Raw genomic sequence first — 17,483 nt, 5'->3', positions numbered from 1 at the left:
TAGGATGCAACTTGTTTTTTCCTCTGCTCAACTTTTTCACTGTCCTTGTTTTCATAATTAAGGTGTAGAAAACTTTGACCATTAGGCTTTGATCTATACTATACTATGTAATGCTATGTTATACAAATACTATACATGCTATAAATGTATATGAATTGTTAATTTATATGTTTATATATTTTATAAAAGCAATGCAGCATTTGTTGCAGGACTGTATTATTGACTTTCATTAAGATAATGCCAGAATTTGTCAAGTTGTTTATTTTTACAATATTAAAGCGGTTGTTCACTACATTTATATGATGACCTTTCTGAAATGGGTTGTCCAAGGCTCAGACAACCCCTTCTCACTTACATTATTTCCCCATGTACAATAAAGCTGAGTTCTGACTCCCATTAATCTGATATTAATGATCTATCCTTAAACGGGTTGTACACTACTCAGACAAATACTTATCAATTACAATATTCCCCACACGCAGAATAAAAACACCTTGAGCTCACCTTTGGTGCCATTCCAGTGACACCCACGCTTGGTCGTCTGGGGCTCATGTGATGTTGTAAAGTGAGAACTAACGCTGCTCTCTGACTTTCCCCGGATGTCAGCTACATCCAAAGGAAGGGAGAGTGAAGCACTCATTAGCAGCAACTAATTGGCTGCAGGGCTCCCTTAACATAATGTCATGTGAGCCCTGAAACAGCACTGGCATGAAGGTGAGTATAAGGTGTTTTTATTCTACGATGGGGAATATTGTAATTGAGAAGAGATTGTATGAGTAGTGGACGACCTCTTTAAGGATAGGTCATCAATATCAGATTAATTAGGGTCAGCTGTTATCTTTTGTAAGCAGAGAAGAGCAACACATCTCTGTACGCTGATTAGTGGTCATGGCCGGGTACTAAAGCTCACTCCTATTAAAGCATATTGGAGATGATCTGGAGAACTCAGCTTCGGCCACCAAACAGTGTACTTTTTACTTTATAAACAGTGTATAGATTTGTGGTTTTCTGTTCACCTCTTCCCACCACAGGAGGTAATGACAGCTGATTGGCAGGGTTGCCAGGTGACAGACCCCTGAGGTTCTGATATTGTCTATCCCAAATATAAGTGATTAATATAAAAGTAATGGACACTTTAAAGTTAATTTGTCATGGAATTTGATTTTGAATGTGCACACTTCTTTTACAGCGCGCTGTCTTATGTAACAATATGTGTGCTTTGTCACTGCTGAACAAATACACAGATACTATACAGCTCAGAAAGAGCATAGGAGGGTAGGGAAGCTAGCCAATCTTATCTTTTATTTTGGAGCCATGTTAAATGTGAACTGCGCCTATACTCTGGCATGGGCATTTAATTGTCTGTTCAATAATTCCGTACTTGCTCCCTCTTCTGGCAGACAATGGTAATTACTTCATATTTCCAGAAATCTAAAACAAATACCAAAGATTAAAAATGTTCCGTAAGTAACTTGGAATGAATAAGTAAAAAAAAAAAAAATAAAATAATAGTACATGACACATTTCCTTTAAATCTATTCTAGAAATGTGTTTAAATAAAATGCAGAAAATGACTGAATATCATTTTTATCACAGATATAGTTGCTCTTTCTTAAAGAAAACTGGGGCTATTTTCCAAGTGTATTTACAGTTTTTCAAACTGAAGTAGGATTTCTCACTGTCCTAAATTAAGCTTTAGAATCAGCTTATGTCTCTCACCAGAGCCTACTTCAATAATTGAAAGACTTATTAGAAATTGTTCCTGTAAAATGGCCTTTTCCATTGTCTTATAGATTCTTAAATAAAACCTGACACCAGGTCGAAAGTGGTCTATTTTTTCCACTGCTCCCCTTACTATTCTACTTTTTTTTTTCTTTAACTCCACCATACAGTTGCAGAGGTATAGGCCTTTCTATTTCATGTTAATTTTTACCAAAGGGGCATGGCTCGCAGGATAAAAACTCAACCTAAAGACACACCCCAGAGGATCGTGTGAGCACTGCCCCGTTGGTAAAGACTATAAAAATCAACACTGAATGAAAGACCCATATCTCTGTAACCATCTGATTTTTCAAAAAATGTGTAAAAAATGTAATAATAAGAGGATTAGTGGGAGCAAAATAAGAGTAAAAACTGGCCACTTTTGACTTGGTGACAGGTCCTCTTTAAAAAATAGAAATGAAGTAAGATTTATAGAAAAAGTTATTATCAAATTCAGCTACTGGATGATGCTATTTTATTTTTTATTAGATATTAAATTATCTACAGTGACATGAAAAGGTACATCCACTCTATTCTCTACTTGTCTGATACTTGACTTGTGGCTGAAATTAAGATAATATTTCACATATCGCGAAATAACCATTCAATTCTCTACACTCCTTGAAGATGCATGCTACAAATAAGAATATGATGTTTCAATTGAAAAAATAATAAATGAATGAAAAGCAAATAAAACTTTGAAAACTGAAATATTAATCTGCATGTTATTCTTCCCTTCTCCCTCCTGCATGCAGGGATTTGGTTTCGTAACTTTCGAAAATAGTGCTGATGCGGACAGGGCCAGGGAGAAATTACACGGCACGGTGGTAGAGGGCCGTAAAATAGAGGTGCATGTTAAAAATATTTTTATTGTCTATTTATTATATATCTTTCCCTAATTACTGTTTCACTGTAATTTGATCATTTTTGTGTCTGCATATTCTTTCTTCCATTATTTTTTCATTTGCAGCATCTTTTTTATTTGTGTCATTATGGACTGATTTTTTTTGCCCATAAGGTTTGTTCACACACATTCACTTTACTTTTCAATATCTGTTGTCTCATTTTTATCAAAGGTGCAAAAACAGAAAAACAGGTCCCATTGATTTCAATAAAATTCTGCTTTGCAAAAAAATAAAAAGTTTGCAAAAGCTTCTGCTGTTATCCATTATGACGACAGATGTCTTTTGTGACAAGCAGGAAAGCGTTGCATTAAGTGATAGTAATTCATAATTAGTGTTGTTTTCCTATAGAATCTAGTCAATTTCCCAAAAATATATATGAATCTGTCCCCAAGTTTTTGCTATGTAGTCTGAGAGCAGAATGAAGTTGGGACAGAATTTCTGATTCCAGTGATGTGTCACTTGCTGACCTGCTTGCTGTTATTTTGATACCGTTTTCTCTGCTGTAGATATAGCAGCACTCAGAATGCTGAGCCCTGTATAACCCGCCCACACCACTGATTGGCTGATTTCTATGTACACTGTATATTGAATTTTGCGGAGTTGATACAGTGTAAGCAAAGCTGGTGCAAATCGACTTACACATTCCATTTCCTTGGCAACGACAGTAGTCTACAGCCGTTGCCTGGAAACAGGAGTACCGCCTCTTATGTCAGCAGCTTCAGCTCCTCTTTTGATTGGTTGGCCTGGTATGACACTGCAGAGTTGGCTGTCAATCAATGTGAAGCGGCGTGATCACAGTGCGCTCACAGTATAATGAGCAGTGATTCTTATAGTGAATTGCACTGCCCTTAAGACTGTAAGTGAGCAGCTGCAGGGAAGATATAGCTTCATTTTTTTCTTTGTAGCTTTACTTCCATTAAACCAGCCTAAGATGACTTAATTATGATGCCACTATATCTGCAGATAAATAGCATATTTGTAGGTGATAGGTTCATTTTAACTTCCAATACACTGGTGCTGCGTACGACAGTCTCAAACTAACCCAAAGAACAAAGTTTTTTATTGATTTTAAATATATTTATTATGTAAATAATAGTCTTCTAACTTGAAATAAAACCGAAGTTGCTCAATGTTGTTGGTAGGGATTAAATAATATTATAAATTCAATAGCCAAAGGCCATAAATTCAATTTCAACCAATCCAAAATAAAACATCATTTTTAAATAATAAATAAATTGTACAAATAACTAATGCAAATCATAAATTACTGTGCACATTAAAATTACACTTTGTTTTTTATTGGTTCTACCTATGTTTAAATATATCAAAAATGGTCAAATTGCTACATTAGTTGAATTATTACATTGTAATATACATATGGATAGATCAATCTATTTGTTGCTACATAGATGTGCAGCACCAGTAGCCTCAAATTGTATGACTAGCACAGAGCAAAAGTACTGCTGTCAGTTAAGGAAGCACTCCTCCTCCCATCAAAGTTTTTATCCTCTTAATATGTTCCAATCATCATATTATATAGCACTGTGTACTTACAATTGCTCATTTTCCCTTTCTACCCAGTTTATTCTTTTGTTTTCTATTAGGACTATGATATCACAGGTTTAAACAAACCAGCTGAATCCTTCTAAGCTCTAAGTAGAAACAAGAAGTCTCTTTTCCTTGCATGAGTTATCAGTAGAACTACAATTCTACATCACTGCAAAGTCACTGGCAGCCCAGCTCCACCTCCTCTTCAACTCTTGAACCAGCTGCTCCACTCCTCCCCCCTGCCAGAGACTTTTCAGTGATGTAGAATTGTAGTTCCAATGATGACTTAAGCAAAGAGACTTATTGTTTCTACATAGAGCTTACAAGGATTCAGCTAGACTGTTTTTAATCACATGATGTCATAGACCTAATGGAAAAGAGAAGAATTAACTAGGTACAAGGGCAAAAATGAGCAATTGCAAGTACAGAGTGCCATATAATAAGACTTTGATGAGAGGATTGCTTCTTTAACTAACCATTAGGTATTGTATCCCATTTTGTAACGTGTAATGATAAGAGGAACAAAGTGCTATTAAAATAGAGAAAGAGCCTCCACAACATGTTTCACCTTTATGGGCTTCACCAGGGTAAGGTGGCAAATGCATTATATGCATATTACAATTAAATGATTTAAATAGCTTAGCAAGTTGACCGCTTTGGATATATTTAAATATAGTTTGGACAAACAAGTAATATTGCGTAATTTTAATGCTAAATTGGTATCATGTGCTAAAAATAGCTTATCATTCAGTTAACTAAAAGGGGAACATTTATCACCATGAAATTTGAGGATTTTTGTCATGTATTTTGTTTTTACACCTAGATTTCCTTCTTACATTTCACAGTTTCGGTTTCTGCTCCCTCCACGCTTTCCACTGCATGCTGCTTAATATAACATTCTTCTTTGATTATTTTAAATATTTATCATTTCAGCGTTCTCATAGAATATGAGCATGCTCTTGAATTCTAAATTATGCAAAACCTTTTAATTTGCTTTTAATGTCTCTTTATTAAATTTTAATTGATATGCTGTTGCTTTATTGAAATGATTTGTATTTTTATAATGATTGAAGTAAATGTAATTAGAAGTAATTTGATTTTTTTTTACACATTTTGTGTATATTTTTACAATTCCTTATCATTATATTAAATTAATATTTACTTTAAAATTTGTATGCATGGAAATATCAGGTCTGTACCAGCAAAGCAAACACTAATATTACTTTTATATATGCTTAGGTTAATAACGCCACGGCACGTGTTATGACAAATAAAAAGACGTTGAATCCTTACACAAATGGTAAGTTTATTTTAGAGATACAGTTTTATTTGTTAAAAAAATGTACCAAAAAAATCTTATTTTTAAGTTTTGTAACTTTACCATTATTACATAGTTTTTACAAACAATATGTTGTAAAATTCTGAGATAATTATCAGTGTTATAGCTTCTTCAGATCACATTAAAAAATGAGTCTATTTGATTAGCTTTTATCAGACAAAATGTATTTTAGGCTAAATTGATTCTCTTTTCCTTTTGTAGCCACCAAGTAGCTCCACACTATAATAATCTGCTGCCATTTTGAATTGCATTGTCATACATTACATATTGTTAGACATTTTAATACAAATCTCCATTTAGTGTTTTTTATTGATTTTTTTTAAGTAATAATATTCCCTTTATTTATTTTAATTGGTAAATCATCAGCAGCAACAGTATTCATAGTAGCAATGCCAAAATAAAGTAAAATATCAAGTTAAATTTAGCACAATCGTTGGAATAGGACATTATTAAAACAGCATAAGCATATAAGCAGTAGAAAAGAGCAATGATTTCTCTAATGACCCGCCATTTGCAATGGCAAATGTCAAAGAATAATTGACATTTAATGCATGAAGACAAATACGGCCATTAACACCCACAACAAAGAACTTACCTCCATAAATGACAACATCAGGCTCCATGGCGGTTCTTTTACTAGGATAGTGACATTAGCACTTCTCACACATGATTAACCCACACATTTATGAGCCAGCACATATCTCCCTGACAAGATAAAGTAAATTTTAATTGGTGTTATTTTCATCATGATGAATTAAGTCTTTTCCTGCGTAGTCTCTGAAAAAAAAAAGTTGGCTAATACAGCCATCAGAAAATGGAGTGGGAAGGAAATGAAATATGAAGGAACTTCTCAGCTGTGTGCATCGACCTGGAGCTGAGAAGAAATTTCATGGACAAATTGAAGACCCATTAGTGAATCTTGAAATGTGATAAAAATCCTTAGAATTCTTGACAGAATTGTCTGGAGGATATGAGAATCTCTCATCTCTGCGGCAGGATTCAATCACATCGCCGCAAAGTTATTAATTATAGAATTTTACAAAAATATACAATAATTTGATTGAAATGTTGATACAACTCAACATTCTTAATCTGGTGATAGGTATAGAGCTTTAACTATTTGCCACCAATGCTGAGGAAAATGATCACTTTATATAGGGTATTAAATTATATAATGATATTATTAGCAGATGAGTGCTGCTGTCCTGACTTGTTAAGCTCCGCCCTATTGTTTATTAATGGTTCCTTGTCCTGCTTGTCTTTACATGAAATGAGGCATGTATCCCGACTGGTCCATCAATGGAATATTTTGAAAAATCGCTACATACAGAACTCCACATACTCAACGATCTTTAATAGATGAATTTAGTCACACTACCATTCTTCAATTACCATGTTTAGGACTATATAACTGTGTAGATGGTTTTATAATGTAGAATAAAGAAAAGGCTGTAATAATGCTGTAAAACTGATTACATTGATACCTTTGGTGAAGAAATCCACTTTGTTGTTCTTCTTTAATCACCATTTGAAGTTTTCTGTTTATTAGATTTCGGTGCACAGGGGCCGGGCTGTGCACTGGATTTTCACCTCCCTGTCTGTGATTCCCCAGCCCCTACACCTGTAGCTAGTCTATGAATGACAGGTCCCTGCTGAAATTTCAAACAGAAAAAGCAGATGATTCATACATCAGAGGCAGAGGGCTGGGAAATCACAGTCCGAAGGCAGTCGGAGGGGCCAGGAATTCACAGACAGTGAAGAGAAGACCTAGTGCACAGTCCGGCCCCTGTGCACCCAAATCATTGTAATCAGAATCACAACGCTATTACAGCAATGTATTTACTTTACATTACAAAATTGTGCAGATATTTGGCTTCAACCATCTTTTGATCACTTTTGTAAATGTAAACTTTTTTACACGTTTAAAAATATAAAAAAATCTCATTTACCTATATAAAAATGATATAAAATGTGCTATATGTATGACACATTATGCAATTAATTTTTTATTTTATCCCTGCTTTCTAGGCTGGAAGTTAAACCCTGTTGTCGGTGCAGTTTACAGTCCTGAATTCTATGCAGGTCAGATTCAGATATTTTCTTTTTAAAGAAATGTTTAAAGAAATGACTTTTGATTAACCGGTTCAGGACCGCCCACTGTAGATAAACGTCGGCGCTTGCCGGGCTCTGTGCAGCGCCGACGTTTAAAAACGGTGGGTGGTCTCGCAGCGCTCAGGACCCCTAGGGTCCTGCAAGCGCTGCGATTCCGGTGCAGAGCGTTAGCTCTGACAGGGAACATCATCGGGACCTGATTAGATCAGGTCCCAGTGATGTTAACCCTTAGCTGTCATCTATATGCTGTGATCTATAGTGATCACGGCATATAGGAGACAGCAGGAGGAGAGGGGGTCGTCAACTTACCTCTCCGAAGACCTCCGTGTCCTTCCAGGACCTGGGGTTGCTATGGTAGCTGGAGGTCACATGACCGCCTCCAGATCTGCCATATATGGTGTCCTGTCTGGCTCAGCTGCAGCTGAAGCCTGGCAGGACACACTGACTGTGTGAAGATCTCATGTAATGTAATATATGTCTATTACATTACATGAGATCAGCGATCAGAAAAATAAAAATTATTGTCCCATACAGGGACTAAGTAAAAATGTGAAAAAAAGTAAAAAAAAAGTTTTTAAACTATTAATAAAAAAATCACAAAATAAATAAAAATAAATAAATAAAATATTAAACCAATAAATCCGTATATTTTTACAAAACCAAAAAAAGTACACATATTTGGTATCGCCGCGTCCGAAACAACCCGAGCTATAAAACTGTCACACTAATTAACTCCTTCTGTGCACACCGTAATAAAAATAAATAAAAAACGGAGCAAAAAAATATGCTTTTTCATCATATTGCCAAACAAAAAGTGGAAAAAAATGCGATCAAAAAACAAAATAGAAATAAAAATGGTACCACTGAAAACGTCATCTTGTTACGCAAAAAAAAAGCCGCCATACAGCTCCATCAGCCGAAAAATAAAAAAGTTATAGCGCTCAGAATAAAGCAATGCAAAAAAAATATTTTTTTCTATAAAATAGTTTTATTGTGTAAAAACGCCAAAACATAAAAAAAATACAGTAAGTGTAGTATCGCTGTAAACGTACTGACCCGAAGAATAACGCTGCCTGATCACTTTTACCACACGCAGAACGGCATAAAAAAAAAACTCAAAAAACAATTCCTGAATTGTTTGTTTTTGTTAATTTTACCTCCCAAAAAACGGAATAGAAAGCGATCAAAAAATGTCACGTCCCCAAAAATGGTACCAATAAAAATGTCAACTCGTCCCGCAAAAAACAAGCCGTCACATGACTCTGTCGGCCGAAATATGGAAAAATTATAGCTCTCAAAATATGGTGATGCAAAAACTAGATTTTGCAAAAAAAGCGTCTTTTAGTGTGTGACAGCTGTCAGTCATAAAAACCCGATATCAATCTGGTATCTCTGTAATCACACCGACCCGAAGAATAAAGTAATCTAATCAGTTATATCACACTAGGAACGGCGTAAAAAATAAATAAAACCAATTCTTCACCTGCTACTGATTTGTTTATTATGTCCCCAAAGATCCCAGTAAGGCTCTGCCCACATTTATCCTGTGCTCTGCGCTGAGCACTTACACCAGAGTTTCCGTGTAAATCTCTGAAATACGTGATTCAGCCGGAACCCATGACGGAAGATTCCCTGTAATGAGACAGATATAGGCCACTGTGGACGCCGTCTAGCCTGTGATCCCACGGTGTCATTTGTTTTAGGCGTGCATAAAAGTGCGGCTGGCCACAGTTTTGTGCACTTCTGAAAAAAAGGACACCGCTACACAGAGGCCAGACGGTGTCCAGAGTAACTCTGCTGCCTCATTACAGTGAATGGATCCTGCAGGGGTTTCATCTGAATTACATCACTTGGAAATTTAGATGGAAACCCCGATGTAAGTGCTCAGCCTAGAGCGCCGGATAAATGTTACGTAAAATGTTCCCAATAAAAGCTTCAACTCAGTCCTCAAAAAAAGCTAGTCCCCACTCAGGTCCGTCATCTGTTAAAAATATAAGGGACTTCCAAGTTACTGGTAGCAGAAAGGCTCTGGAAAAGCAAAATGACCCTTGCCCCCCAAAAGAAATTCAGAAAATTTTGTGCTCCCAAATCCAAATGCCTATTCTACAATAATTTGTTCTCCAATTGTCAAATAGCACCCAGATCTCACCGTATGGCTAAGCGGTACGATACAGCCACATATGGGGTATTGACACTTTTAGAAGAAATTGTGTGACACATTTCGGCACCATTTTTACCCATTGCCCTGTGTGAAAATGTAAAATCTGAGGGTAAAACATTTTTTTGTGGTAAAAATATAATTATGATTTTTTCACTGCCCAATGGTATAAATTTAAAAATTAAAAAATACTCACTATTTCCCTAGATGAATTCCTTGAGAGGTGTAGTTTACAAAATGGGGTCATTTGTGGAGGTTTCTGCTGTTTTGGCATGTCAGCGACTCTTCAAATGTGACATGGTGTCTGCTGCCTATCCCAGCCAATATAGCGCTCCTTTCTCTTCCGAACCCTGCCGTACACCAAAGCAGTGGTTTTCCCCCACATATGGGGTATCGGCGTACTCAAGAGAAATTGTACAACAAATTTCATGGTGCAATTTCTCCGGTTATCCTTATGATAATGCAAAATTAGGGGATGAAAAACATTTTTTATGGGAAAAATGTGAAAATTTTATTTTCACGGCTCAATATTATAAACTTCTGTGAAGCAGCTGGGGGTGCAAGGTGCTCACCACACATCTAGATAAGTTCCCTAAGGGGTCTAGTTTCCAAAATGGTGGCACTTGTGGGGGGTTTCCGCTGTTTAGACACATTAGGGGCTCCACAAATGTGACACGGCGTCCGCTAATTATTCAAATAAATTTTACATTCAAAAAGTCAAATGGCGCTCCTTCCCTTTCAAACCCTGCCGTGCGCCCAAACAGTGGTTTTCCCTCACATATGGGGTATCGGCGTGTTCAGGAGAAATTGCACAACAAACTTCATGGTGCAATTTATCCTGTTACCCTTATGATAATGCAAAATTAGAGAATGAAAAAGATTTTTTGTGGGAAAAATGTGAAAATTTTATTTTTACAGCTCAATATTATAAACTTCTGTGAAGCACCTTGGGGTTCAAGGTGCTCACCACACATCTAGATAAGTTCCCTAAGGGGTCTAGTTTCCAAACTGGTGGCACTTGTGGGGGGTTTCCACTGTTTAGTCACATTAGGGGCTCCCCAAATGCGACATGGCGTCTGCTAATTATTCAAACAAATTTTACATTCAAAAAGTCAAATGGCGCTCCTTCCCTTCCGAGCCCTGCCATGCGCCCAAACAGTAATTTGCCTCCGCATATGGGGTATCAGCGTGTTCAGGAGAAATTGCACAACAAATTTCATGGTGCAATTTATCCTATTACCCTTATGATAATGCAAAATTAAGGGATGAAAAACGGTTTTGTGGGAAAAATGTGAAAATTTTATTTTTACAGCTCAATATTATAAACTTTTGTGAAGCACCTTGGGGTTCAAGGTGCTCACCACACATCTAGATAAGTTCCCTAAGGGGTCTAGTTTCCAAAATGGTGTCACTTGTGGGGGGTTTCCACTGTTTAGGCACATCAGGGGCTCCCCAAATGCAACATGGCGTCTGCTAATTATTCAGACAAATTTTACATTCAAAAAGTCTAATGGCGCTCCTTCCTTTCCGAGCCCTGCCGTGCGCCCAAACAGTGGTTTTCCCTCACATATGGGGTATCAGCACGCTCAAGAGAAATTGCACAAAAAATTTTGGGGTCCATTTTTTTCCTGTTACCCCTGTGAAAATAAAAAAAATTGGGTCTAAAGTAACATTTTTGTGAAAAAAGTTAAATGTTAATTTTTTTCTTCCACATTCCAAAAATTTCTGTGAAGCACCTGAAGGGTTAATAAAGTTCTTGAATGTGGTTTTGAGCACCTTGAGGGGTGCAGTTTTTAGAACGGTGTCACTTTTGGGTATTTTCTGTCATAAAGACCCCTCAAAGTGACTTCAAATATGATGTGGTCCCTAAAAAAATGTTTTTGTAAATTTTGTTGGAAAAATGAGAAATCGCTGGTCAACTTTTAACCCTTATAGCTCCCTAACAAAAAAAAATTTTGGTTCCAAAATTGTGCTGATGTAAAGTAGACATGTGGGAAATGTTATTTATTAAGTATTTTGTGTGACATATTTCTCTGATTTAAGGGCTTAAAAATTCAAAGTTTGAAAATTGCAAAATTTTCAAAATTTTCGCCAAATTTCCGATTTTTTCACAAATAAACGCATGTGATATCAAAGAAATTTTACCACTATCATGAAGTACAATATGTCACGAAAAAACAATCTCAGAATCAGGGGGATCCGTTGAAGCGTTCCAGAGTAATTGCTTCATAAAGTGACAGTGGTCAGAATTGAAAAAATTGGCCCGGTCACGAAGGCAAAAACAGGCTCTGGTGCGAAGTGGTTAAAAGCAGAAAACAGCACAACTTTATTCCAAACATATAGCATGCACCAAAATAATTTAGGTTTATTTAATTTCAATAAAGTATAGTAAAGGAGTCAAAAGTAGCATATGGCAGAGTAACCATACACCTGTAGTGTATGCTCTTAAAAAATCACTTCTATATATCTTAAAAATGATGTTTCCACAGCATGTGCCATGGTGGTACAGTTACAGTTTGGACAAATATCGAGATCACATTTGGTTTCACCATAAATTGGCTCAGTTTTCAAGTGTTTTTTAGTGACCCCACATTTATTACAGGTAAAAATATTTAAAGAATGAAAAAAATCCTTATACTCACTTTATCGCTCACCTCTCCAACAAATCCACTTCATTGCATGTTCTTATCACTACCACTTGCCCTGAATCTTGGAGTCTCTCCATGTTGGGCTGGGACTTCCGACTATGATGGGGCCAATACAGTTTTGTGCAGGCTTGCATAGGGCCGTGATATCATGACGTGTGCACATGCATGCTCAAAGACATCATGGGCCTCCTTAGAGCTAGAAGTTCCGACCCAGCATGAATAGTCCAGGGATGATTGGTGGTGATTGCCAGATAGTGATGGTAAGTATAAGCCTTTTTTTAAAAAAAAAAATAACTCTTTGATGGTGCTTTACTGCTTAGCAAAATGACAGCCAATGACCGCCATTTTCCTGAGACCTTGTGGAAGCGAATTACAAAAATTCTGCATTTAGGCATATGCAGATTTTTGCTATTTTCAAGTAGAATTAAATTCCACTTGAAAATATATGCACCTCTCTACTTTAAATATAATGATGTTAAGTTTGCCATGTGTTTAGCCATATACAGTTCACATGATTAGTAAAGTCAAAGTAAATCTGGTTTTGTGAACTGGAAAGTTATGGAAATCATTCAAGCATGGGCATTTTTTCTCTTTCGACTTCGTAATGTTGCTTGAAAGTCTTGAGAGCGCCAAATTCTGTATAATTTTTACATCTATGCACCCAGACTGATTAATGTACACACAGACACAATATAGAGCAGCTTTGTTCTTGAAGACAGGATATAAAATGAATATTTGATGCATATAAAGTGGTACTTTTCATTTTGTTCTTTATGACTTAGGGCATATTCCAAGATTTGTGAAATGTTCCTATGAGTCTATATGATGTTGGTGAGATGTAGTGGGACATTTCTTGATGACTATCGGTGTAACTTGATAAAGGCATTAAACCTGACTTGACCCCTTTTGGCAAAATAGAAGATATTTGTAAAATTGAACTGTAGAGAATGGATCATATCTTTTCAGATGCAAGAACTATAATGCTGCATAACATTTGAATAAGGTTAAAAGAGGATTATACATTCTCAGACCTTTACAGATATGCAAGCAGGGAAGATATCAATTTATGAATGGTGAAATTATACAGCTCTTTCATTTCATGCGATAGAGCATTATTAAATGCTTAACAATATAATACGTTCACTATTCTCATGTTCTCTGTAACCCTTCATGACTTGAGGGCTCACAACCTTTGAGACCAGAGAGAAAGCTCTAGCTTTTTACTGGTTCTAATATGGCTCTGCATGGCTGTTCTATCATTTAGTCTGTCCAAATGTTTTCTTTTTCATTTGTGCATGCATTTTTGCCTTAAAACTAATTTGGAAATATATATATATATATATATATATATTTATTTATTTTCTTTTTCTTTAAAATGGATTCATTTTTTTATTTGGTTGTCCACACTTACATTTTCTTTTTACAAGTAATAGTCTAATAAAAAACAAAAGGTGTAAAACTCACATTACCAATATATTACTGGCTATCTTTGCACCACCGGGCACATTATATTGGCCTGTGATTGGTTGCAAAGGTTAAATGTCATATCAACGTATTAATGCTGGAATCTAGTGAACAGTAAATTATAGGGCACCAATAAAGCATCAGCATGAGGGAAGTAGGGGATTGATGATTGGTAAGGAAAGTTTTACACCTTTAATATTTTAAATTTATTTGTTGCTATTTGCATAAACTTTCTTCGGTTTGGACAATTAAATATAAACCTTTAGGGCAGATTGCCAGAATGAAGTTACAATTCAAACCAAGTGCACGTGCTAGGTGAACCCTTGGGATGCCCAAACAGTTTTCTGCACCTTTCCACCTACCTTTCCATTTATCGCCACATATCTCCATTTATCTCCTATTCCTTAGCATTGCAGGAGCCAGAGAAGAACAGAGATAGATGGAAAATAACCAGGCGAGAATGTATTCTGAACTGCTTGGTCATGTCAAGGGTGCACTGAGCTCCTATTCTTGGTTTGAACAGTAATTTTGTGCTTACAGACTCCTTTAAAGTCTCATTTAAATGACTATTTAGAAATTGTACCACACAAATCACCAGTACAATAAAAGGAGAGTTTATTAGTTCCAAAGATGATTGGCACTGAGTCACTCTTCATGGGTGTCACACACAATTATTGCAAAACGGTGTACGACGCCCATGCAGAGTGAATCGAATTTTGACGTTTCCACAATATATTGAGTGCTAAATTTAACTACTAAAAGTGGGAAGCATAGATTTCTACTGCAAGGTGAGTAGCAGTTTTCAAACTTGAACACACTGTCAAAATGCATTGTACGTCAATCAAGTGCTGTAAAAGCTAAGATTTCATTCACCAATGGCCAAAGTTTAGCTGACTCTAGGAGCTGAACCTCTATCCGGCCAAAGCAAGCTGACTTGTTGGTCCTTGCATCCAACACTAAAACCCATGGACCAATACAAAAATCATTGTTTAATGAAAGTTATACAACTTCTTCCACACACTTTGGACCCAATTCTATAAGTAGTTTTAATGAAGTATACACTTCATTAAGATTTGCCTAATTCATTAAGATTCACTCACCTTTTAAAGCAACACTTCAGCAATTTTTTTCGTATTTTCGCACTGGAGTGGTGCTACTAATCTAAGTTCCCTGAACTTAGTTTTACAATTACCAGGCACTGTCTTTAGCTCTTTCGGGCGTTAGTCTCATTTCACTCCGCCATATTGTGACTAGTGTTGAGCCACCCCCGTAGTGTTCGAGTTCGGTTCGGTTCGTCGAACACCCGTGTGTTCGCCGAACTGTTCGTCGAACACCTTCGAACACCGTTAAAACCAATGGCAGGCAAACAAAAACACATAGAAACACATAGAAAACACCTTCAAAGGTGTCCAAAAGCTGACAAACTGCTCAGAAGACACAACTAACACATGGAAAAGTGACAAGTACATATAGTCATGCGAAAAGAAAAGAGGTGGAGGAGTAAAAGGAGGGGGAGACACAGATATAGGCATGTCATGCCCTTCTAAAATCCAAAAAGTGAGAAGCCGAGACGGCCAGTCCGCTCCTGCCCGTGCCACCTCCGTGTCGCCGGGTTTGTGCCAGAGCCGCGGTGAACCCTGACGGCCAGCCCCCCTCTCCCAATACTGGTGCCTGTCCGCTGGTGGGTCGAGAGAGCCCCCCTGTGGTGGAGGCAGCTCTAAGCTTTTTAATTTAAATTGTCCCTCTAATTTGAATGAATACACTTTAAATCCATTTACAAGGATCTATTGGAGGGCAAGTCTCATGCCAGCAGCCGCGTAATTCCAGCTCCAGTAGCGTCCACTAAAGCTGCTGCAGTTAAAAAGCTTTTATAAGGATCGAGCTCGGCTGTCCACCGCAAGGCATCCTAGTGCCAGTCCCAGCCCCTATGCCTTGGGGTGCCTCCTGATGCTCTTCACTAAGTATCCCGTGGTCCCGAAGCATTTCCTTTGAAAAAATTAAGTGTCCAAACTACAGGTGGTGTAACTTGCTTAACAGCCGGGATAATCCGCTGACTAGCAGACACTGCTACTAGGCACAAAGTATTTCCTGGGCTAGATGCAGTTAAAAATTTGTAAGTAGATACTCTCGTTGGATGCTGAGAAAGCATTCCATAGAGTCTCCTGGCACGCCATATATGATTCTCTTAAAAAGCTTGGGGTAGGGGTCTAGGGGACCCTTTTATAGCCAAAATCACGGCCCTGTATCACAATACGTCACCTAGGCTGAAGATAAATGGAACTGTAGCACCGAGGGCTCGGTTGCTACAGACGTATTGCACCTCACCCAGAGGTGTGATATCTCACTCTCAGATAAGGATGGAGTGTGGATCAGGACCCGACACCTGCATGCATTACACCACATTGCCGTGGGGCAGGGCGACCAATATGCCCCTGAGATGGGCACGACAGTCCCTGTCCCTGGCTGGAGTGGGGGGAGGGAACACTGAGGAAGGGGAACCCTGCAGTGCAGGAGCAGGGAGGAAGCAGTTCCTGTATGCATTGAGAAGGGAGTATAAAAGGTGGGCACCATCTTAGTTCAGTGCAGAGAAGTCTGAGCAGAAGTGGCAGGGAGCAGGGGCTCTGCATGAGCTCTGCTCCGGAGGCGGGCCTAGTAACAGAGGCCCAGGCCTGCAAGAGGGAGAAGGAAGGAAGAGGAGCGGAGAAGGCTCCAGGAACGAGGAATGAAGGGATCCCAGGGGTGCGGACGGGCGAGTCGCCACCGCACGCCCGAATCCACCTGCGTGGAGGGGTCAGGCCAAAGGGGGAGACCGGTCCCCGAACTAGTGGAGGCAGGAAACGACCCTCAGCTAGAAACCGGAGGCTCTGACATTTTATGTGGCGCAGCCCCTTGCTCCACCCGCTAGGAAGGCACCACATAGGGTCAGGGAAACTGGCGCCAAGTTTACCAAGAGGAGGCCCGAGGCAGCCGGACAGAAGTGTTGGTAAGAAAGGCCAGACAAAGGACACACAAAGGGGGTCCTGTGAAGCGCTCCAAAGTTATCTGGGAGTTGTCTGAGCCCCTCACCTGGTGAGCACAGTACGACGTGGGCAGCCGTTACCTGCAGACGTGGTCTGGATAATAAGAACTGTGAGTAAAGGCCCTGAACTGCATCACTGACTCCGTGTCGTTACTGCTGCTGCCCTGCACCATCACCCCCATCCTCCGCATACACTGCCCTGAGGCTATACTCCTCCCGTGGGGAGTTATGCTACGCTCTGCTGCACCCACAACACCAGCCTTAGCGGTCTGCCCTGTAGCGGCGGTTCACTCTGACCGCAATCCACGGGTGGCGTAGTCGGACATTTAAACATCAAAACCACATAAATAGTTCCGCCACTGGTTTGACCGCCCTGAGCCACGGAACCGGATCGCCGCCACGAAGACTACAACCACCAGCATCCACCAAAAAGGGTCCGGCTCCGGGTGTCCCAAGGCCCAGGGGGTGCGTCAGAACATTTTCATCACCTTTCACAATCACCAATGGGACAAGGCAGGGATGTCCTCTG

The 17,483-nt window shown here is 38.5% G+C and overlaps 1 protein-coding gene across 11 annotated transcripts in view; it reads left to right on the top strand.

Annotated features, from left to right (window-relative positions):
- Positions 1-17,483, top strand: part of RBFOX1 (RNA binding fox-1 homolog 1) — an 889,443-nt gene that overhangs the window by 656,827 nt on the left and 215,133 nt on the right. For all 11 annotated transcript variants that reach the window (XM_073647782.1, XM_073647784.1, XM_073647781.1 and 8 more), the window contains exons 5-7: positions 2,517-2,609; positions 5,454-5,514; positions 7,582-7,635. In XM_073647782.1, coding sequence (XP_073503883.1) covers positions 2,517-2,609; positions 5,454-5,514; positions 7,582-7,635 — 208 coding nt within the window. The remainder of the gene's footprint in view (positions 1-2,516; positions 2,610-5,453; positions 5,515-7,581; positions 7,636-17,483) is intronic.

This window comes from Phyllobates terribilis, unplaced genomic scaffold (assembly GCF_046119375.1).
Source record: "Phyllobates terribilis strain yellow unplaced genomic scaffold, ASM4611937v1 Scaffold_9__5_contigs__length_417890890, whole genome shotgun sequence".
Classification (NCBI taxonomy): Eukaryota; Metazoa; Chordata; class Amphibia; order Anura; family Dendrobatidae; genus Phyllobates; species Phyllobates terribilis.
This window is presented reverse-complemented; position numbering and strand designations above follow the sequence as displayed.